Source organism: Fringilla coelebs (genome assembly GCF_963513975.1).
Source record: "Fringilla coelebs genome assembly, chromosome: 11".
NCBI lineage: Eukaryota > Metazoa > Chordata > Aves > Passeriformes > Fringillidae > Fringilla > Fringilla coelebs.
In genome coordinates this window covers 14,626,958-14,650,164 of record NC_140037.1, presented here as the reverse complement: position 1 = coordinate 14,650,164, position 23,207 = coordinate 14,626,958, and the positions used below count along the sequence as shown (strand labels likewise).

Genomic DNA, 23,207 nt, shown 5'->3' with positions numbered 1-23,207 from the left:
TAATTTTTCATTTCACTGCTGGAGTCAAACACACAGCAGACTAGGAGAATTAGAATGAAAGACAGTGTTAAAATTGTGGATTGATGGAATTGGCATCTTCTTTTCAAATGAGTGCAGTGCTACCCAGAAGAGATGTGTATTTAGGTGCTGCTTAGTGATGGGCCAAGTGAAGTGAGTCCTTGGCACAAGAGCTGCTGGCTCTGCTGACATGGAAGGGAGCTGCCTGCACCCTTGGCTGGGGTGTTTGTGGCTCATATTTCTGCATAAACATATCCAAATAAAGAAAAAAAAAAAGCCAGCATTATTGACAAAGCAAAGGCCAGTTCTATTTATATCTGCAGTAAGGCTGCGGTAATGAAGACGCTTTAATGTGTCTCAGGGCCTAGATGAAACACTGAAAATGTTGCTTTTAAGAAAAAAATTATAATAATATCCCCTTGAAATCCCGAGGAAATGTGTGTGGCGGACTTCTGGAGAGCAATATCAAAGAAATAGGAGTTGCAGAGCATAGGGAGTTGCTACAGTTATGGGCTTTGAATTGGCTTAAATCTTTGCTTTTAAGTTGGTTTTTTTTTTCTAAGGATCTCTTTAAAAGTAACACTTTATTGACAGGGAGAATGTTTTACTGCCACTGAACTCTAGCAACAGTGCAGATCTGTCAGACCTTGCCTTACTTAGGAGTGTAAATCCTTTCTCTGTGGTTGCTTCTGCTGTCTGGCCCCTTTTATGGGTGTCAGACTCCTAGGGGGGCTGGGAGAGGCAGTGTGAATGTCTGCAGAGGGGGACAGATGGGTAAGAATGTTCTTTCAACACAGAATTTGGAGCTTTATAGTTAGGAAAGACATTTTTCTTTTCTGAAAGTCTTTTAGAGGCTTCTGGGGTGGTTGGGTTTTGTTGAGGAATTGGAAAATTGGGAAAAATATTCACTAAAAATGCCATCTGTCATTTCATCCTGTTGAATCTTTGACCAGCTCTAATCAGCTGGTTGTTTCATGGCAGTGAGCAGGTTTAAAATATAGCTCTAGGAGCAGAAAACTGTCCCTTTCTCCAAGAAGCCTCATCATAGGTAGTTACTTTCACCTTATTAGGAATTTGGGTGAATGGATGCAAAAATCAGCACTAACCAAGCAGGACTCAGTGGCCAGAGCTCATCACATCCCTGGTCCTTTCTCTCAGGACCCCTGAGATCCTCAGGCAGACTGTGCTCCAAAACCAATACATGCCGGATGCATTTTAGATTAACCTTTTCCAGTCAGCACATGCTTTGTTTATTTCTAGCTTGATTTTTTTTCTACTTCTACTAAATCAGATTGGTATTCTTATTTAGTTAATTTGATAATAAGATATTATGAAAATCCCACTTGTCAGAAGAGGTGGGCAATGACCATATAGAAATGGGAACTGATTTTTAACTACATCATCTGGAAGAGTTAAATGAAGGCAACAGACTATAAAGCTTCAGCTATTTGTTGAAGTTGAAAAGAGATCAGATTTTCAGTTGGAGAATTTGGTTTTCTGAAGCATGAATGATGATATTCACCCTTTGCCCTTGGAGCAGGGAACATGCTTTGAGGACCATGTGCAGCCCTGTGCATGCTGTTGGCTCTCACCAGATAGCTGTGATTATTAACAATGCACAGACGTACTGCCCATTGCTTTCAGGTAGTCAGGCCAGGTGGAAAGAGTGTGAAAGAACTTATTACAGACAGGTATTCACATCTGAGTTAAAAGATTGAAAGGAAAATAAATTCTGGTTTATCTGGGTAATTAAAGGCACACTCCACAGAGGAAAACAAGCAAAAGCATACGTAGTGCATGCACAATCTGGAAGGCACATGACTTCAGCTTGCTGAGAGGTATAAAGAGTAAAGATGGTTTTCTACCTTCCTTTTGTCCCTTGGGTGCCTGTTTGAAAATACAAATGGCCAGGTGTATTGTATTATTTGTATTATTAATACAAATAATATTTGTATTATTTATGTTAAAAGAAGATGAAGGATGTAAGGCAGAGAACCTTGAAACTGAGACATGCCAGGATTGCCACTGCTCCTGCAGTCTCTGTGTTGGCCACCTGGGCTGTTTTATGTTCCCTTTGTGCCCAAGAGAGCTGCCCAAGGAGGGCTGGCAGGCTGGCCAGGAGCAGTGCCTGGGACACTGCCTGCACTGCCACCTGCATATGTGCACAGCTGTCACAGCTGCTCTGCTGCCCACAGGGCACAGGGAGACACCACTTCTGGCATCCCTGGAATCCCCACAGCCCCTCTGGCAGGTTCCTGGGAGCCATGCAGTGCCCTGGGCAGCTCCCAGCAGGGCAGGAGATGAGGAAATGCCCACACCCATTAAGTGGGATGTTGGAAAAGCAGGAGCACCAAGTCAGTGTGCTCGCAGAGGTCACCCCGAGCAGGCAGTGACGATCAGGGTGTGGCTGTCAGGGTGTTCTGGCTGCCAGCCCATGGGAGTCTGGCCCTGAGCCCCAGTGAGATTCCCTCCTTGGGCAGGAGCCATGGTCCTGCAGTCAGCTGAGGCTTAACTCCCTGCAGGGGCTGAGCTGCCACACTCCCTACTTAATTTCAGAGCTACCATCCTCATCTCAGGCTATTCAGTGTTTGCAGTTGCAGGGGAAAGTCAGGAAAATCCAGGTTCCTTCTTTCAACTGTGTAAGGACCATTCCAGACTGCAGTTACATCCCTCTTTGTCCTGATGCTGGGCAAACACAGCTGTACAGCTCCTCTTCAGCTAGGAGTAGCTCTCTCTGACTTGTTTTTCACCCACCCACGACCCAGTCAGCCCCTCTTGATTGTTGTCTCTCTGATTTCCTGTCGTCAGATGGGCTGATTTTAATTAGTTTGCATTTTCAGTTGTTTTTAAATTCATCAGGAAGGATAAAATAAAATCCTGCCCTCCATACTCCTCTCTATCTACCACAGCAGCACCAGCAGATGTTGATCTGAGGAGCAGTGCAGGCAGGGCTTAGTCCCTGTGAAGTGTTCAGAGGCTGGTTGTTAAGCATTACATTATTCAAAATGCATTAAATTTTCCTGGGTGAGGAGGAAGCATGTCTTGATCATCAAGCTGATGGACATTAGCAATCTTCCACCACAAGTTTGCTAAATTTGAACTAGATTTAGCTACTGCCTGCTTCATTCCTATTCTGCAGGGAAAGCTGTGGACAGGGAACTGGCAAGGAACATGAGGCATAAATTTGAGGTACCCACAACTTGGACTGAAAGCCTTATATAAATCTTTGGGATTTCTAGACTTTGGAGAAATGCAGTTGGCATTACTGCCTTCTGTTGACCAAGCAGGAAAGTTTAATCAGTAGTCCAGGATACAAATTCTTGACAGTCTGGAGGTGGCTTTGAGATCTGAGGGTGGCTTAAATGTTACTGGTGGAGAAGAGCGAGAAGGGGAAGTAACACATTTCTCAACATTTCAAGGTTTACAAAGCTTGTATGCTGAGCTAGAGACTGTTAGGGTTTGCTCAGCCTCAGAACAGGGAAATCAGGAGAAAATATAGATGGATGACAGGCAGTTAACCAGTGATTTTTTTCAGCTTACTGATAATATTTGTAATTGCTGTCTTTTAGGAAAATGGGAAACCAAATTTTGAATATTTGATTATTGATTCATAAAAGATTTTGCAATTACTATTTATATCCCTTGTTTGAGCATCCCTATTGGCAGCCGCTAGAATGTCATGGTCTCCTGTATCATAGACCTGCCATTGCCACTGTGAAAAACACACTCCTGCCTTGCTGAAAACCTGTAATAAGCAACTGCCAGCCCTTCCTAGCAGCAGTTAGTGTATAAAAAAAAACAATGCTGAGGATTTGTGTGAAGAGGAGAGGCTCCTTTGGCATCTGTTGGCCAAGATGGATGAGCTGGGATTTCCCATCCTCCCGCTGGCTCGGTAGCAGAGCAGCACACGGGCGGATAAACCCAGCCCAGAACAGGAGCTAAGGCTGGGATGGGCACACACCGTTGCTCATTCTGAGCTGCCAGTTACTCAGCAATCAGTAAATAAATGCCTGGGATTTGCTTCCCCCTCCCCAAACATTTTCTCGTTTGGTCTTTGTTCGGGGGGGCAATGTATCTCTCTCCAAGCTACCTTGACTTTTTTGATCTGTTAGCCCTAATCAGTTACAGGATGTCATTATCCCTCCAAGCCAGCTAAGCCCAAGGAGCTCAGTCTTGCCAACATGACTCTTCATTTCTCTCCTTTCATCTCTCCAAGAGGTCAAAAATAGCTGTCTATGAGAAAATGTGGTCCTACATGAAGTCGGCCGAGCCCTCGGTGTTCACCAAGACGACGGCGGACGGGGTGGCCAGGGTGAGGAAGTCCAAGGGCAAGTTTGCCTTCCTGCTGGAGTCCACGATGAACGAGTACATCGAGCAGCGCAAGCCCTGCGACACCATGAAAGTTGGAGGCAACCTGGATTCCAAGGGCTATGGTGTAGCAACCCCCAAAGGCTCAGCATTAAGGTGGGTGGAATAATATAACAATATCCATGTTGTTATAGTATTCCACCTACCCTGATGTATTGTGTTGTCATTTTCTTTCTTGTGGATTTTGAGGTAACTTAAAAGTTTAAAATCTTCAATATTCCATGGAGTTAAATAAGACGGTAAATTATGGTTTCATTTATTTAATGCATCCATTTTTTGTGTTCTCTTCGTGTTGTCCTCTCTGATTGTTTGTTGCTGTTTTAATTTTACAGTTCAATGGCTTTTTCAATTTAAATGGTAAAAGCCAAGTTAACCTGCCATATGTGACGAATGTTAACTGCATGATGTGGTGTTGTTACTTTTTTTCTCAAAGACGATTTCCCCATCCCGCACACTTCAGTTTTGAGCAAATGTTATCCTCCATGCCACCTTCCAATATTTAACCCTGTATTTGCTGTACAGACATTTTGATAGCTCCACGTTCTGTGAAATTTTAGCCAATTTGTCCTCTTGTGCTCCTTTTTTTATACGTTACGATTTCCTAAGCATTTGTGCATTTTTCTTACAAGTTATGTTTTATCGTTTCAAGAAATGCTGTTAACCTGGCAGTATTAAAACTGAATGAGCAAGGCCTCTTGGACAAATTGAAAAACAAATGGTGGTACGACAAAGGAGAGTGCGGCAGCGGGGGAGGTGACTCCAAGGTCAGCCTCAATGTCACCACAATCGGGTACCTTAGCAAAGAGTAATCGGCAAGGCTGTTATTTTGCTTCTCAAGAAAAAAAACTCAAAAAGAAAGCAGATGAAAATTATTTCACTAATTGTGGTGGGGAAAAAAACCTCTATTTTCTTGTTCAGTAGCTCTTTCAAAGAAACAGTCTTATTTAATATCTTCAGCGGGTTTGTTTGAGCTTGGAAACCTTATTTAACTAACAGATAGAAAGTCTAGTGTTGGTGGGACCTACGCAGAGTAAATCAGTGAGGTAACTGTACAAGAAACCCATGATCACCTCTGGTCACTGTCCCAACCCTTGAGAGCAACGCTTTATGAGACGTTTTTTGCCAGAACCAGCTGTGCCAGTACAGACCTGGGGGTGAAAGAGCACCTGTTTCCTTTGGCCTTTTGGGAAGGTTTTGGAAATGTTGCCTGGAGTATTCAAACGTCACCTTTTGTACAGCACCGATCAGTCTTCTGCACACTCCTGTGCAGGAGCCCTGTGTCTGTGTTTGACATGCCTTTGATACAGATATGGACTCAAATCTGGCTCCAGGGGCAGCCGTGGCTGCCTTATCACTGCCTTCTGCTGAGCTGAGGCTTCCCTCAGCCTTCCAGGCAGCCTGTGCTTCACCTTCACAAAGTTGCTTCAGTGAGCTCATGTATTGCAAATGTTAACTAGTGTGCTTTCCTCTTGCCAACTTTGTAGGACTGGCAGTCCTTTTCTGCAGTCTTTAACCCAGCAAGGATAAGCTATAGCTAGAGTTGGCTGGGTGTTGTTGGTCACCGTGGTGCAGGAATTACCAAGAAAATTAATTTAAATGACATTGTTATACTGAAATTCATTTTTACAGTGACACTCTCCTACATCTAGTGAAACCAGATCTTTAGGGAGCAGTAACTCTTAATCTCTCCAATAAAAATGCTTCAGATTTGGTCCAAAATCAATAATAACAGTAAACTGCAGTTTTGGACAATTACTGCAAATTACTGCTACAATCTATTCATAAGAGTTGCATACAGTTGGCTATATAGGAAATTGCTCAGCTCGTCATGTCTACTGCTAGCAAAAGCCACTGTGTAATATTAAAGGAAGGAAAAGCTCTTGAATTTGGATTGATTCAGTAGCTGGAGGTCTGCAGTGCTCAGCAGCAGCCTGGAGAGGAGCACAAGCTTTTTTATGCTTTTTAGCTCTGCTGCTCATCCTTCACAGAACATTTTTATATGTCATATTTGCCAGTATATTAAATGTTTAATATGCTCCTGGGATCCAGCACCTCATTGTCTAATGCTGCCTCCCTGAAAAAAAACCCTTCATACAAACCAGCTTCAATGAACTTCGTTGCTTCAAGTTCATTGAATTAAACCCAGCCAATAACACTTACAGCCCTAAGGAAACTAAAGAGGGCTTTTTAAATGGTCACAATTAGGGCAGGGCCATCCTTCTATTTTTGCTTGGGCTGGATGATGTTTTACAAAGAAGAGTGCTGTCTATTTGGCAGGGGCTTGGCCTGGTCAGGCAGCATTGAAGGAGTGGAGTCTGGGGTGCTGTGGTACCCAGAGAAGAAGGAAGGGGAGCAAACACAATAATGTGTGTTTTACTGGTTTAGTCCCAAGTGATGTCTGTCTGCAGTTTGTTGTAACACTCTTGGTGAAGGACTTGTTTGAGCTATAGTCATCAGCTCTTGGGGCACAGCTCAGCTGGCAAAGTCCCCAGAGAGGAGAACATGGGATGTAGAAGACCTCCCACAGTAGACTAGGCTAGGGGGAGTGGGGAAGAGGTTAGTGATTGTTTCTAGAGGTGTGGTAAATCAAAGGGCTTTTTTCTTATGAAGTAGCTTTTCCTTTGAGGTAGTTCTGTAGTCCCTGAGCCCTGCAGACTGCAGGGTGGCTCTGTTGCAGCAGACAGGCAGAGCCTTCCCAGCACACCCCCATCACTGGCCAGGCACTGCCCCAGCCCAGCAGGAGCCCCCCTGCCCTCTCAGGAAAGATGTGTTCTGGCGCTGCCCCTTGTGCACTGCAGCTCCAAGAGTCTTGCTGGCCTCTCTCTCCTCACTGTCTTCCCACCAAAAGTTGCCCCCATCATCTCATCCCATCTCTCCAGTTAATTGTTTATATGAGCACGGCTTCATTTGTAGGTCATCCAGAGGAGTCACTGCAAAACTGTTTTTTTCCTTTTACCGTAAAGGAGGTGGCAGCTGGGGGAATCAGGCTGGGGTGGTGAAGGTGCCTGAGGTGGAGATACAGACCTTGCCCTCCATCTCAGCCATTGCTCACTCGGGACAGCTCTCTCTACTGGCTGAGCTGACAGAGTCCTCTCTCAGCTTCCCCAGTAGAGACCCGGCCTTGGGAATCGCTGCCCCCGAGTCGGCAATCCGCCACCTCCTGCCTGCTGGCAGTGGGCTGGTGTCATGGGTTGGATGTGAGTCATGGCAGACTGGCGGCGCCGTTTTCTTAAGCTGAGCTCCTCTGTGACTGATCCTTCAGCTCTTGCTGAAAGCCAGAGGTGAGTATGAGCCTGTTTGCTTGTGCCAGCGCCCATCGCTGTACTGCAGAGGAGCCGGGCACCCTCCCCTGCTCGTCCTCCCTGCGGTCTTGCGTGCGGTGTGCCCGTGCTGGAACAGGAATCATTCTGAGCTGTGAGTTCCTTGTTACTGTATCTCACCGCCGCTGGAAAATTAAACAGTGACTTCCAGTTCTCACAAGGATTTTGAGTCTTGCAGCGGGAAAGAGAAAAGGTATTCAATTGGCTTTCTGCAGGCTTTGAATTTTTGGTTTATACAGAGTGTAAGGTGAGGCCTGTGGGCATTCCATGCTCCTGGGGTTCACTCATAATTCAGGACTAAAGAGATTGTGCCATTTTAATGAATTTGTTTTAAAGGCCACAGCTGACGTGTCTGGTTTTCAGTGCTACCAGTCTGTGCCAGCGCTGGTGTGGAGCAGAGGGTGCCAGTGTTGCTACTGCCCTGGCAAAGGAAATGACCCAATTTCGATAGTGGTCCTTATTTAACAAGTCTGAAGGGGAATATGCTCCATCCATACATAATTTCTCTGGGATGCATGTCAATACATGTGGGCTGACTTGGCTGATGCAGACATTCTGGTACGTGCATCAAAACTCACTCACTTAGCTCTCGTGGCAAAATTATCTTCTCTTCAAATGCTCTTATACATGCAAGCTGAGTTCTCAATCATGAGAGAATACAAAATAGCAGTTGTAAAAAAAACATATTCCAGGAAATATATTGCAGTGTATTACAAGTTTGGAAACTAATTATTTTGTTTATTATACAGTCCTATAATCTTGGAGCTGAGTTATGGCTGAATAGGGATTTAACAAGAGTTAGACAAAAGGGGATGCAGATGGCAGTCACAGCCTGAGTGACTTAAGTGAAACTAATTATTCAGTAGCACAGGAACAATTTCCTGCTAAGATAAATTTCCATAGTTCTGCCGTTGATAAATTTCTTGTATTCTTATACCTTCATGGTAACATTTAATGACAACCAACATGGAAGGAGAATGTTTGAATGCAACTTCTCATCAACTTTACCTGCCAAGATTCCCTGCTAATTATTTGACTTAATTTCTTTAATATATTCTTTTTTAGGCTGATACCTCTTTTGGACTACATCAGAGAAATGACATGCAATGTAAATTATTTCATTTTCCAATTGTTTCTTTTTAATCATAGAATTACTTTTCCAGTGTGCTAGTTGAGTTCTGCCCTCAGAGCTGTGCTCCATACAATGTCCCATTCCCAACACCCTCAGAGCTGTGAGTGTGGCCATTAGCAGATGGGATCTGTTCCCCCGTGTCTGTGTGCTGTTTTGGTTTGATACATTTTCAGCACAGCCGTTAGCATTTGCAGCATAATTTTTTTAAGTGGCATATTTTTAGAAGAAATCTGTTATGCTTTATTTTAGATGATACCTGATGCCTAAAGAGCACCATTGCCAAACACGTCGTGCATAAAAGAGAACATTTGGGGAAATGGCTATCTTCAAAAGATGCAGCACGATTTATTTGAGCCATTTGTTTGAAATTATGTTCATCAGCATGAATTTCCTTGTCATCCATACTATGGGCCTGTGTTATGAGCTGGAAAAAGATAAAATGGCTGATCAGAGCCAGTGACAGTAACACAGAGCTAATTCATGCTCAGAGCTGGGAAAGTAATACGAAATTACTGTATTGTGCAAATTAGTGACAAAGCAAAATAATGCTTTGAAAGGAAGACACCAGAATATTGGTTTAATTGACAGCTATTACTTTATAGCATATTAGGAAATAATACTGTGTATGTTTTGTGGCAGTGATGAAGTCTTAATGCTCTAGGAGTTCATTGAAGCATCTCAGAGCACTGCCAAGAAGGGCAGAGAGCCTGCTCTGCTTTGCAGAAGCAGCAGTAGCTGTGCTGCTGTGCAGATTGTTGAGGGTATTTTCCTGGAAATGGAACTGGGAGAAACAGCACAATAACTTGGGAAGAGCAGGTTGCCTACGCTGGGAAGGAGTTGGTGGAGTCAGGACCAGTGGCATGCAAGAATTTGGAACTGTTTAGTTTTGCCAGCATAACCTTCATGGAGATCTGGCTTTGCTGCCTTGCCAAAGCCAACTCAAGACCTGAGTGTGCAAGGAGACCTGTTTATGCAGCATTAATTGTGGCAGACCTGGGGCTCCTGCCTTTATGGCCACAAGAAATCTTAAAGACTTGTTAATTGTGCACTCCTTTTGGTAATATCTGTGGTGCTTGAGAGTTAATTTCCATAGATTGCTTACATGAGTCATTCATCCTGCACTGTAAGTATCAGTATGGGAAAAGTCAAGGCAGAAGGCTTTGTGGTGCTGGAAAAGGAAAAAAGGAAAACCAGCAGCTGGAAGTGGAGCTCCCAGCAGCAGGAGCAGGGCCCTTCCTTTGTATGTCTCCCTGGGGGTCTGGGCTTGGTTGTTTCTCTTTAATAGTAGCTGCTGTCATTTAACATACAAAGGGAAAAGTAAATGCCTTTCTTCTTCTTCAAAGTGACTCTAGCATTTCAGCATTCTGCTCACGCGGACACAGGCACTGGTGCTGCTCTGTGGATTTCTGTGTGCTGCTGGCGCTGTAACCATGGGCTGAACGCCTCTAGCTTCTGTACACAATGTAACTGTTCCTCCAATGTCTTTGGACTAGCCTTTGGACTAAGCAGCACCCACCTGCAGCCTGCTGAGGAGCCAAGAGCAGGAGTCACAGAAGAAGCCGTTTCAAGAGGAAAATTAAGATGGGGGGAAATGGATGTGCCTAGAGACAAGAGAAAGAGAAGGTGAGGGGATAGCCAGCATGCAAGGTAAGTTGAGTCTCTTGCTCGTACCATCCAGGTTAGAAAGGACCCAAGCAGTGGCAGGAAAGGTCCATGCTGCTCTTTCAGCTGTTGTAGGTTTGAGTGCGATGTTGGACACCTGCCCTCCTTTGCTGTTCTTCCACCCTCTCATCTGTACCCCAAGTATCGGGCACTGCTGTGAACGAGCTGCAGTGGCTTGTTATGGCTTGTGTTTCCTAATCCAATCAGCCTGTATTATTGCATTAGCACTTGGCACTTCTCTTAAATTATGATCCTGTTAGTACAGAGTTTAATTTGTTAGAGCTACATTTGTGAAACATGTAAATATTCTTTCATAGAGACACTGCTGCTGCCAAACACAGGCTGCAGACTCTGCAGAGAGGAGAAGAACTTGCAGCCTCAGCTGGTAACACCTCTGTCTCTGTAGAGGTGTGCACAGAGTGTCTGTAGATGATGGAATGACATCATGTGCTCAAACACCCAAATTTAAAATGTATACCTGGTGACCAAAGGAAAAACGCTTCACATTCCACAAGGATAAACTGGACGCTTCAACCTGTAATGGCAGGTTACTCCTGCCCAGTAATGGAGACTATAACAGTTCTGGTATGGACAACTATTGCAGCTGCTGAGTGCTCAGCAGGAGCTCAATCCATCCCCTGTTAGCCAGGGAGCTGCAGCCCCAGGATGCTCCTCACCATCACTCAGGACCCTGGGGCCTTGAGCAAAGGGAACTGCTGCTGGCTCTGCTGTTGAGGAAAAACAGCATCCTCTGCCAGGGGATTTATTGCTCTGCCTCCAAGCACTACCCCAGCCATCGACATGCAGCATATTTCTTAGGTCACTGGGGGATATATAGGGCTTGAGGTGCTGAGTTTTAAATTTTCTAATTGTGCAAGCTCTTTGTCTTTCCAAACTAGATGGCTTTCCCTTTTATCCCTTCCTCTGCCCACCCATAAAGCATTTCAATCCCTCAAATGTTGACTCTTGGAAATGTGCTGGCAACACAGGGCAGGGAAAAAGTGGTGTGGGTCTGAAATGGTAGCAAAGAGCAATCAAGGGCTCATTATTTTAAAAAGAAATGCCCAGTGCTTTTTGCATTTTTTCATTGACTATTGAATCTTCAGTGTGGAATACCAAAGATCATTTTTTGAGACAGAAGGTAGGAAGTAGTGATTGACAAGAAAGAACAGGGATTGACCATGTGGGTTTTTGCCTGTATTTTCAGGGTTCTTCACTCCTGCTTGAGGTACCAGGCAACAGTCTTTAAACAAACATACTGGGTTTGGACAAGGAACTCATTTCCAAACAAAGTCTTCCCCATCCCTCAGTGTGGGTGTGTCACAAAACATGAAGCCATGGCACAGAGACATTGCTAAATTGGTAAATTGCAGCAGGCAGCTGGATGATCTGATCTGAGCAAGGGCAGAGCCCTTGGATGATGCACTCACCCACAGGTTTTGTATCTATTCAGAAGTTATTTCAGTAACAAGATCTGACAAAAAGTCCATTCAATAGTTACAGATCAGGCTGGGATTTATACAGCTTGGGGGAATAAAGTGCCTTATTTGATTTAGATGGGTCTTTAACCTCGAGCGATGCCCTCTAGAGAGTAGTTCTGGATTTGGTGTGTCTTCCTAGATTGTTTCTATCTTTATATTTTAATGATACCAAGATGGTTGTTTTTTATGGTATCCTGTCAAATTAAGCAGAGAGCCTGGACTTGATTTCTGCCTTTGTCAGTCTCTGCACAGCCCTGTGCTGTGCAGGCGACTCAGGGATGCAGCAGTGGCCACTTGCCTTCTGGCCCACTCAGCTCCAGCCAACAGCACTGGAGGCTGCATTCAGCATCACCTCCTCTCCTCCTGCCAGCAGGGCAGGGAAGGCTGGTGGTTCTGTGTGATGTGTGGTAGTGAGGGATTTCTCTGCTTGGCTGGAAGCAGTGCCAGGCAGTGGTGCCGTTGTTCAGGTCACACTGAGGGTAGCTCAGTTGGTCAGAGCAGGGTGCTGATAAAACCAAGATTGTGGGTTCAATCCCTGTATGTGCCTTTCATTTAAGAGCTGCACTCATTGGTCCTTGTGGGTACCTTCCAGCTCAGAATGTTTTGTTATTCTGTAATCTCTGTGCTCTTCAGGTATTTGCCTCTCAGAGCATGGTACATGTGGCATGTCCCACATGTCTACAGCAAGCTGCCCTCTGTACTTTCCCTGAAGTTAGGGGGGATTAGCCAGTGACACCAGCAGGAACAATTAATTCAGTGTTTTCAGTAGTTCTGCTCAAGAGGATTTTAGGAAGCATTTTGGATTTAGAAAATGCTTACTTGTTTGCACCTTATTCTTCTTGCCTTTCTCTGATGCTGTGAGGTGGATTTTAGAAACCCAAGTGTTTAACATCTGAGCTCTTTGATGTTATAATGGTTTTGGTTGGGTTGTGCTGATGTCGGCAATCCCAGGAATGTTCATAAGGAACAGCTCTGGTCATAAGAAACAAAGGAAGACATTTCTTGCTGTAGAAGTGAGAGTGCTCCAAATATGTCAGATTTCTAAACTAAAAGGATTAGGCAAAACCAACAGGGATTATTTAATTATAAAATGAGTTTATTATTATTTAATGATAAACAAGTAAAAAAACACTTTATAATGTACTAACCAAGGCGTGGTACCACCCTGGCCTCTCACCTCCTTCACATCACTGAGATTTGGACTGGAGGGTAACAAGCCCTTTGCAGAGGCTGAGCCCTTGGTCTGACCATGGGGCTTGGCCAGGGCAGCACTGATGCAGAGGGAGAATGTCACCTTTCATTAGGAAGGACAGATTTGGACTCTTAGGAGGGACAGATTTGCCAGAAGCCTCCTGTGGCTTTCTGTTGCTCTGATGCCACAAATCAGCAATAAATCTGGCCTAGCCAGATACTAGACCAGATTTACAGCTGTTCTATGCCATGCAGTGTGACACAGCCAGAGCCCAGGGATTGTCTTTGGCACTGCAATTTCACTTCTCCTGTGCACCCAAAGGGCCATTACCAAGCACAGGGAATAGCAAGCAGCTTTGCTGTTAGTGCTGCATCCCAAGTGATGTGAGCCTGCATTTCCATGACACTTCTCCAGCCAGAGGAATTGGTTGTCTGCTGTTGTACTGCTGGGAAAAATGAATGAGGGCCACACAGGATTGTGCATTGTGGTAGCTGCAATGTTAAGTACACAGGGAGGTCTGTTAGCCAAGGACAGTTCTGGTGACCATATTTGCTGTATGCTTGGAGCCAGCATCCATCTGCTTTTGTGAGAAGGATCCCCACTGCCACTGGCCTTAAATTGCTTAGCTTCACCTCTGAATGAACTCTGTATTGCTGGGTGAGATGGCCCAGGGTGATGCTGGGGACATGGATGTCCTGGCCAAGTAGCCCTGCAGAAGCCTGTGGAGCTCTCCTGTGCAGGGACCACTCATGAGCAGTGGGGCTGCAGTGGTTGGAGTTCTTGCCCAGTGTTTGACATCTCCTGAGCCAGCTGGGCATCCCTCCCTGGCTGAAGTGCTGATCAGGTCTGCTGCACCTTGTGCTCTGCTATCCTGAGCCACAGCCCCAGGCACACAAGAAGAGAGGATGTTTTCAAGACCAGAGAGGAGCTCTCAATGCTGAATGTTATTCTGGTCTTCCTTCAAGTTCATGGATGATTTCTTTACCCTCTACCCCTAAAAAAGCCATGTTTGGACTCTCAAGATGCTGCAAGCAACACTGTCGTGAAAATGCCATACTGTACACCTGATACTCTACAGAAAATCAGGAACCAGCTGATGGTGAGTGAAGGAACACTTGCGGCTGTAAAACCCAAGTAGTGAGAGGTGCCAGGGCAGCCCATGCACTGCCCTCCCCATCCTGTGCCACCCTGAGGAAGCCCTTTGATTGTTGCTTTGAAGAGCCTTGCTTGTTGCACCTTTACTTTTACAGCTTGCTTTTCTGAAAGACTGCATCTAAAAATTCTAAATGAATTCTGAGCAATGGTTCGTCTGGTTTGAAAGGAACAGTGTGCCGTCTGCCGAGTTCATTCACTGTCCTTGGCAGTGATTGGGTTTGGGTATAACATTTATATTACATCCATTAGAGCATGGAATGGGATGTGAATTATCCAAAGCTGTTCCAATCATCACTTAAATCTTTTCTAGATTGCAAGTAATAAACATAACTACAGTGTTGCTGAGACTTCATGCCACTCAAACACCAGTTAGACAGAGCTGAAAAAAGTCTGCAAATTGTTGGGTGAGATGTTCAAGTCCTAAAGGGACTTCTGTTCCTGGTTCTCACCTCTAGTGGTCATTGACTCCTTGTATCACCTGCTACAACTTTGAGGACCAAACACTGGCTGCAAAGACACTGGCATCTTTCCTGGAAAACGGCCCTTTCCTGGCAAGATCGCAATGTTCTTTTCATAAATTAACAGTGCTTTTCCAAGAAACTGCTCAGATTCTTCACTGCAGTCCAAGTTCCTTCAGGAAGGGGTCCTGTTTACAGCACTAGCACACAAACATGATGGCCAGTAACTGGAACCCACCTGCCAAAAGGAGCAGCCTGGCAAGCCTTTGCAGTCATATGAGACTGCAGCCTGCTGGACATGTGTCTTAAGCTGGTAGAAGCTAGTGATGGCAGTAGGTGGAGCCTCTGGTTTGGGATTATCTTCTTTAAATAGGTGCAGGTGAAATCATGACAATAAACCTAAAAAGCCATTAATCACACCACTAAAAACCTGTTATGATTTATAATTTGAGAGGGTCAGAAGTTCTACCTTCCCACTTTCGGGACTAATAAAGATCTACTTCTTCGACGATTAATTTCCTTGTCTTCTACTTCAAGATTTTTCTGGCCAGAAAGAATGGAAAGAAATACTAAAACACCACCAGTTTTCTCAGTGCAGATAACATTTACTGCAACTAACCTGAAACTGGGGCTTTGGTAAGAGGAAGCAAGGCAAGAAATCCCTCAGACAGGTAAGGCTGTCTCAAAGAGAATAGGAGAGAGTGGATGGCCTCTGAGTCATTGTGTTCTCTCTTTTTTATATTAATTGCATGAATAGAAGGTGGGTAATAATGAAATATAAATGTAATAAATGCTTTGCAAAGAGCACATAGCAGCCCCTTCTTCTGAGAAAGAGCATCTGCATGGTGAACATACTCAGCCTGGAAACAATGCCATGTTTTGTACGGGATCAACCCGCATGACAAAGTGCTGTAACGCCTCCTGAATTTGAGAAGAGGTGGCCCAAGTTCTTAAATTGAACCTGAAGCTTTGGGGATGCAGCTCAGGGGTGATATTTTAATGAGTTTGTTTTTCAAAAATCAGTTCATTCCATCAGTATCATCGCGTCCTCTGGGGCCACCAGCAGCAAAGGGTGCAGAGAGCTTCTGGGTCTGGTGTTCTGCACCCAGGCTGAAGTGCAGCAGGGAGGAGGCCCCAGGGCCACACAGCAGAAGGAAAAAGAGGTCCCCTTTGGGATGGTGTGACATTAAATCTGGAAGAAGACTGACACAGCTTGTTTTCTAGCAGTTGCTGATGGCTGAAGAGGGGAAGGTTATGCTGCCAGCACCTGAATGGACTCTCCTAAGAGGGTGGCAGAGAAATGAAACAGCTGAAACACCAATAAAACTCACTTCTGTCAAGGTATAAAATCGTGTTTGGGGCAGTATCTGTAAAGTCTGTAAAACAGGTGGGCACTGATCTTACAGTCATGCTGCTCTTAAAAGAAAAAACCATTGCAGATGGCTTAATTCCCCTCTAAGGTCAGTACTATCCCTTATGAGGCTCCTGGTATTGTTTCTCTAAACTCAAGTCTTCCAGTCATTTGTAGAAAAAAAATCTTAGAAAGGTTTGGTAAAGCTGCCCAAGAGAATCAACCTCACAGGTTTAAGCGTGGATGATTCAGATCACAGTGGATGAAAAGCAAAAGCAAGGAAACAACAAAATCCTTCAGTTATCGGAAGGAAGAAAACACTGCAAGTTTCTGGACAAGAATACCATCCTGTGGAATCCAAAATGCTGACATCCTGATCCAAATGGCCTCATCTCATTTTCTTGGCATACAGAGCACAACAAGAGAACACAAGCTCTCAAACCTCTGAACATTTTACTTCTATTAAAGCAACCAAGCTAACAGAGAGAGGTCTGGAAACCACACAGGAGAGATGAAAAATTATCGCATCATAAATTGAAGCACGGAAAAACAGTGGAAACCACCTAGGAAAGGGCCGAGGTCTAAATAGGATATCCAATACAGCCCAACAACAACAACTTAATTTAAAAAAAAAAACCAAAAAACTGGAAAGCACGAAAGTATCCCAAGAAAACTACAAGGAAATTGAAGTCCTTTGAGACAGACTCCCAGAAAATGAGGAAATGATCCTCTGAAGAGGACAGTGAGAGAATTAGGTGGCTGGTGACACAGCTTTCCCATGGGACTCAGACAAATTATTTGGTGTCTTCATTCCTCTGCCTCTAAGGCAATTCTAAATATCCCCTCTCAGTCAAGTAGTCCCAGGATAAGCTATGACAAATCCCTTTCCTGGACCCAGCAGCCATCACTCCTAGAAGAACCTTGCAATTCCTCCTATACCAACCATCAGAACACTTTGCAGCTTGGTGGCCTTGGGCTGGCTGGCACAGGCAGGGTGCTGGCACTGCCCAAGGGACACTGTTGGGACCAGCTGGGTGTGACCTGAGGGGTGACACAGAGGATTTGTGTTCCGTGGGCACTGCTGAGCACTCAGTGAAAAATGCCAGGATCTAGACATGGCTCTCTGCACTTCCATCAGAACCTCAGCCAAAGCCATGACTGACTCTGACTGTTAAATTGAACCAGGCTAGACAGCTACTCAGAGATGAGCAATGGGAAAATGCATCACCAACCAGGCTCCCTCTCCAATATATTTACTTAGCTTGGGAATTTGGGATTTGAGGATTCCATCTTGCACCTGCTCATACTGCATTCCTGAAGTGCTGGACCAGGGGTTGCAGAGGCATCATGCCTTCTCCCACGATAAGGTTTCTCAAATCCTGCTGCAAAGGAAACAGTTCATGCATTGGGAGGTTTTGGGATTTATTTCCTGGAAGCAGGCAAAATGGTTCCTTAGGACTTTGATGAAACCAAATCACCTCTCTCCTACCCAGGCTGAGGGAATTTGGTACCTCACCTGGCAAACAGGACTGTGACAAATGATAATGAAAACCGCAGTTTAGGCAAATTCCCATCTGTTTAGTTAAGATAATTTTAGTTTACTACTTTTTCTTTTTTTTTTTTTTTTTGGCAGTTGTGTGTGCACAATTAGCTGCAATCTTGGCTTTAAAAAAATAAAGCACCCTAATTAGCATATTAAGCCTCCTCATTTCCCAATACTGTATAATGTTGTGAAAGCTAATCTATAATGTATTGGATGTTATGCAAATTCTCAGTACTCCGTATGGGGTTTACAAAGGCATGCAAATTAAAAATAGTGTTTGGAATAGGACTGGGGGGAAGGGAAAATTTGCACAATAAAATATGCAGGTAGGAGGAAAGGTGTTTATAACCTTCTTACTATTGTTTGTGTATCCTCAGCCGCACAATGCTTTTCAAAGCTGAGAGATGTATTGCATAAAATCTCTCCAAATTGGACAGTTTTTAAATGAAATTCAAAATGAGAGTACTGTTCTCTGAGCAATAATTCACCCTGCTCTCTGCTGGGGCTTGTAAGGGGAAGGTAAAGGCGCTGAGCTTTCGCTGGCTGGCATTGCAGGCATGCCCAGCTGCTCGTGGTGCATTCGTCTGGGGATCACCAGGGCTCTCGACACAGCCCAGCTGCCCAGGAGGGTCAGTGGTGGTGGCTGGGCCAGCACCTGGCTGCTCCCCATCGCTGTAACCAAGTGGGCAGGAGTGTTCCCTGCAGCCCCGGGGTGCTGGCAGGGCCTGGGCCGTGCTTTGCAGTCAGTGTTTTGCAGCCCACCTGCAGGAGGATGCAGGCGGAGCTGCAGCACAGCTGGCTGTTTTGGATGCCGCTGGCTCCTGGTGGAGGAGCTCTGCCTGCTGCCGGTGCCGGGCCAGCAAACACGGTCTGTCTCATGTGGCTTGTCACTGCCACCCGTTGGCTGTGTCCAGCTGCGTGTGTACAGCCAGACCTGATTGATACTTAATTAGATTACAGCTGCCGCTTAAAAATAGCCATTTTATAAAAATAAAGTCTTGGCTGGTGTTAAACTGAGCCCTGTGCAGGCCAGGAGAGAGTGGTGCTGCCTCTGCCTGGACAGCCAGGCAGCTCTGCAGGCGGTGCTGGCAGTGCTGCCACTGGGACCAGCAGTTGGCCCCACCTTGATGGCTTCCCCCTGCTCTTGCCTCCCTGCTGGCCTGGGTGACACTACACAGGGTGATGCTGGAGCAGCCATGGAGCATTCAGCTCAGGAGTTCTTGAATACGATCATTTTTCTCATGATACTCCATGAGCTTCCTGGGCTTGGCTGCCACCCTCCTGCCAAAGGACACGGAGCATCTCTGAGAGCAGCTCTTCCCAGCATCAGCCACCAACAATCTCACAGCCATCCCAAAAGCAGCTTCTTGGCAGATGAGGGAACAGGGCTTTTCTTTCCCTGCTACTTCTTCCAGCATCTTGCCCTGCCCCAGGCTTGGCAGGGCTCAGCCATTCCTGTTGCTTCGAATTGTGAGCCCTCCCAGGCTGGGGATGTTTCCCTAAATGCCAGTGTGCAATTTAGCTTATATTTAAGGTGTTTTGTGTAGGTCTTGCTGCTCTTTCTCCTGAGTCTCTTCTGCTCTGCAGAGAGTCAGACACTTAGGGCAGGGGTGGGAGAAAGGCAGAGAGCAGCAAGAGCCAGACATGAGGCTGGCACTGGGGCAGGCGTGGGCATCTCCCGAGTCTCCTCTGCTGAGAGCAGGCCTGAATGGACCCAAAGCAGGCTGTGCACTTGTCTGCCTGGTGCCATCCTGTGCAAAGTGGCACAGCATTGCTGGGGAGAAGATCTCAGCCCTGTATGGCTGTGGAGCAGGGATCAGAGCTGTTCAAGAAGGAGCAGGAACTCAAGATGTGCCTTACACAGGGAGCCTGTCTGATGGAAACAGGCAGGAAAAAAACCAAGACTTCACACAAGGAGGAAGTGGAAATGGCAAAACCTAACCAAGAGTTCCTCAGGTGCTGCTTTCCCACATGGAAAGGGCAGATGAGCTCAGCCCCCCTGGGCTGTGGGCTCTTGGCAGCACAAGTCAGCAACTCCATTTATCCTGCCAACATTTCCCACCCTGGGCACTTTCAGCCGGCATTTCCATATTCATCAGTTTGCTTCATAGAGGTCTGCATTTGCTTATTTTCTGCTGCAGTTCCCTGGACTGGGGGAGTTGGAGATGCAGCATTTCAGGGAGTGCAGCCGAGCACGGTGCCTCCGAGCGCAGCCCCTGCAGCGCCAGCCGCGGGAGCTGGAGAAGCCAGCACGGGGGGAAGTGGCTGTGACGGCCACAAAATCCTGTGATGGCCACAAAATCCTGTGATGGCTGCAAAATCCTGTGATGGCCACAAAATCCTGTGATGGCTGCAAAATCCCCCTGCAGGGATCCAGCCTGGGGGTTTTTGCTTTGCAGATGTGCACAGAGACCCTCCAGGTGCAGGGTTGCCGGGATCAGAGGCTCCGAGCGCTGTTCCACCGTGGGCAGCCCCAGTGGGCGGGTGGGGGCTTCTGTCTGTCAGTGCAATAGGGGGGCCCTGCTGGATCAAACCCACCAGATGTGTAAAGCTACTGCCAGTGCCTGTGGCACACCAAAGTGGGAGATTGGCCTTGCTTTGTTTCTACTGCCTTCATTTAACAGTGAGTGCCGATTACTCAAAGCGATATGGGCAGGACCTGGTAATGTAGAGATGCTCTAGCGTTAACTTAAGGGGATGATCCAGTTGCCTGCAGTGTAAATACTTTGTGGCCAGGAACCCTGCTTTATCGCTTTGTATAGTTTTAAAGTAGTTTAAAGATTGAATAACATAAAATAACATAATATAATGTTATTTATGTTATTTCCCACGTGAAGAACTCCTGTAAACCTTGCAGTATTGAAACTCAGTGAACAAGGCATCTTAGACAAGCTGAAAAACAAATGGTGGTACGATAAGGGTGAATGTGGAGCCAAGGACTCCGGAAGTAAGGTCAGTCGCTGAAGGTCTTTTTGTACTGATTAGCAATCACATTTTGACCCACTGTTTGTTTATACCAAGAATGACTTTCAAAAATTGCTATTTACATTTTGAAGGTTGAAAGAAAAGAATAGAAAAAAATAAGTAAGTCTCAGAACATGACAGCATTTTTCTTATGTGCAGTAACAGACAGTAGTTGTAAGTATATTTCACTGTGTGAGTATTTTGCTAGAAAGATGCTAAGAGAAGTCCCCAAAGCCTCCCAAGCTGGTGTCTTCATTTAAATGTGCCACTTTCAGCACAGTCACTATCTATTATTCAGGCCAGCAACTTTTCTTATTTTTATTGAAAAAAAACCATTTTTGTTTCAAAATTATTACTTAGGTTCTCTACATGTCAGTTTGGGAAACGGTCACATGCTTGCTAAGGGCACAAATTTTCAGGACAGACAGCTGATAAGGAAAAAACCTTTCCTGCCCTATTTCCAATTCATTTTAAAATTGGTTGGATTTTTTTAAAAAAATCTAAAAATACTAATCATTACTTAAATACTGTATATTTTTTTTTATACTGCTTTGAACCATTTTGCTGCTGTACTGTCCTGTTGTCCACCAGCTGTGCTGTGGGGCTGTCCAGCCTCATGCAGGACCACTGTAGACCTCAGGGCAGTCCCACCCCTGAGGTGGACTGGCCCAGTAGCTGCACTCTTAAATTGTAGTAGAATATTTATTTACACCATTCAGGTAAAAGGAGGACTTTTTTTTTTAATGCCTCTGTAAAAGTGCTGGGCTTGTTGGAGTGAAGGACAATTTCAAAGGCACCAGGAGGAGAAGGAATCCAGCTCCAGCTGAAATCAGTCGCAGTTGAGTGCCTAACTCCCTTGGTGCCTTTGGAAGTGCTCTCTGTAATCATTCAAACAGAAAACTATCATTTCAGAGCACCCTTTCTGTGTCGGAGGACAATTTCAAGTTCCAGCAAAGCCAATAATAAAATTTCATCGATTTCAGTAGGACTGGAAGTTGCTTAGGGCACAGCCCAGTAGCTGTTGTGTCAGATAAATTTGGGATCATGGGATATCTGAGCACACGGCAGCTGCCAAAGGGAACTGTGATCAAAAAGAGGTATAAATGATTAAGATCTTTAGTGTAAATGACAGGTTGTTTGCTACAACCACATGTATCCAAACTGTCTGAGAAACAGACACTTACAAGGTAAATCATATTTTACTCTTTCTATATGCAAATTTAGCTCTCCCTAGAGAGAATCGTTAACCAAGCTCTGTCAGCAGCGCCTTCTCTGGGCACAGACAAACTTCTTTGGCACCTGCCTGTCCACCCCAGCCAGTGTGGTGTGGCAGCCCAGCCAGCTGTGCCAGCCAGGAGCTGTTCCTGCCCACAGCCACCCACCCATGCAGCAGCAGAAGGGTTGCAGCTCTATTTAACACTATTCCAGAACCTTGTTTTAAAAAATGCAAGCGTCTCCCCCATCTGACATGTATTGAAGGAAGATAAACCCTGACCAATGATTTTTGTGTTACATTGTCTGGTTTCATTCAATAACTCACTCTCCAGAAGGTGCTAGTTTAGCTCAGGGCTCTGCTACTTGACCTCTAAGTAACTGACCATCTTTCTAGGGTGGTTTTTTTTTCCTAACTGTTGAAAAAAGGTATTTAAGTTCAGCAGCATCTCAAGAATTTTACCTAAATTGACCAAACCCAAGTGTGTAGTGGTTTGGCTTTTTCTTTTTCTAGTTTTGTCATGGCCTTCTGTAAATCCTGCTGTTTTATGCAGCCACCAGCACAACTTTTCCCCCAGTGCCTTTGCTACCAGGGATGCTCGGCCATAGGCAACCTCTCTCTGGGACACCAAAGGCCTGGGGAAGTCAGTGGCCATAAAAACCTCATTGCCTTGGAGTCAGCCAGGCTTTCACCCAGCACAGGGTGGAGGGCAGAGCAGTCTCTGCTGTGCAGCCCCGGGCTGCGGGGATGGGGGGACAGCCCTGGTCCTTGGGCCAGACCCTGAACACCATGAGTGTAGCTATTCCAGCTAGGCCTAATGCAAACAGCCTGTTGTCTGTCTGTGTGTCTGTCTGCTGCCCTCAGCAGAGCTAACAGCGTGGCTGGTTTCTCTTAGGACAAGACGAGCGCTCTGAGCCTGAGCAATGTTGCTGGCGTGTTCTATATCCTTGTGGGAGGCCTGGGGCTGGCCATGATGGTGGCTCTGATCGAGTTCTGCTACAAGTCTCGGGCCGAGTCCAAGCGCATGAAGCTCACCAAGAACACGCAGAACTTCAAACCTGCTCCTGCCACCAACACCCAGAATTATGCTACCTACAGGGAAGGCTACAATGTGTACGGCACAGAAAGTGTGAAAATCTAGGGGTACGGCTGCGGGCCGGGAGCAAACCCTCTGCCTGTTCCTTCTCTGCCCTTTGTTCAGCTGTCTGTGCTATTCTGTTGTGTGCACCAGGGAGCTGCTGCAAGAGGCTTTTGAAACACCATCTTGTGGTAGTTTTTAAGTATGAGTCATTTAAATTTCTTCCCCGATCAGAAGTAGGATCAGAAGGGTACAATTCTGTTCTATACACA

At 45.6% G+C, this 23,207-nt stretch overlaps 1 protein-coding gene across 2 annotated transcripts in view; it reads left to right on the top strand.

Moving 5' to 3' along the window:
• Window positions 1–22,998, top strand: part of GRIA3 (glutamate ionotropic receptor AMPA type subunit 3) — a gene marked incomplete at both ends in the record, with an annotated part of 139,793 nt that extends 116,795 nt beyond the window's left edge. The window contains 3 exons of one of the 2 annotated variants that reach the window (XM_084212879.1): window positions 4,235–4,482; window positions 20,518–20,632; window positions 22,753–22,998. In XM_084212879.1, coding sequence (XP_084069005.1) covers window positions 4,235–4,482; window positions 20,518–20,632; window positions 22,753–22,998 — 609 coding nt within the window. Of the gene's footprint in view, window positions 1–4,234; window positions 4,483–5,035; window positions 5,151–20,517; window positions 20,633–22,752 lie in introns of both variants that reach the window. The other variant, XM_084212880.1, reaches the window with a different exon arrangement.
• Window positions 22,999–23,207: the final 209 nt, after the last annotated feature.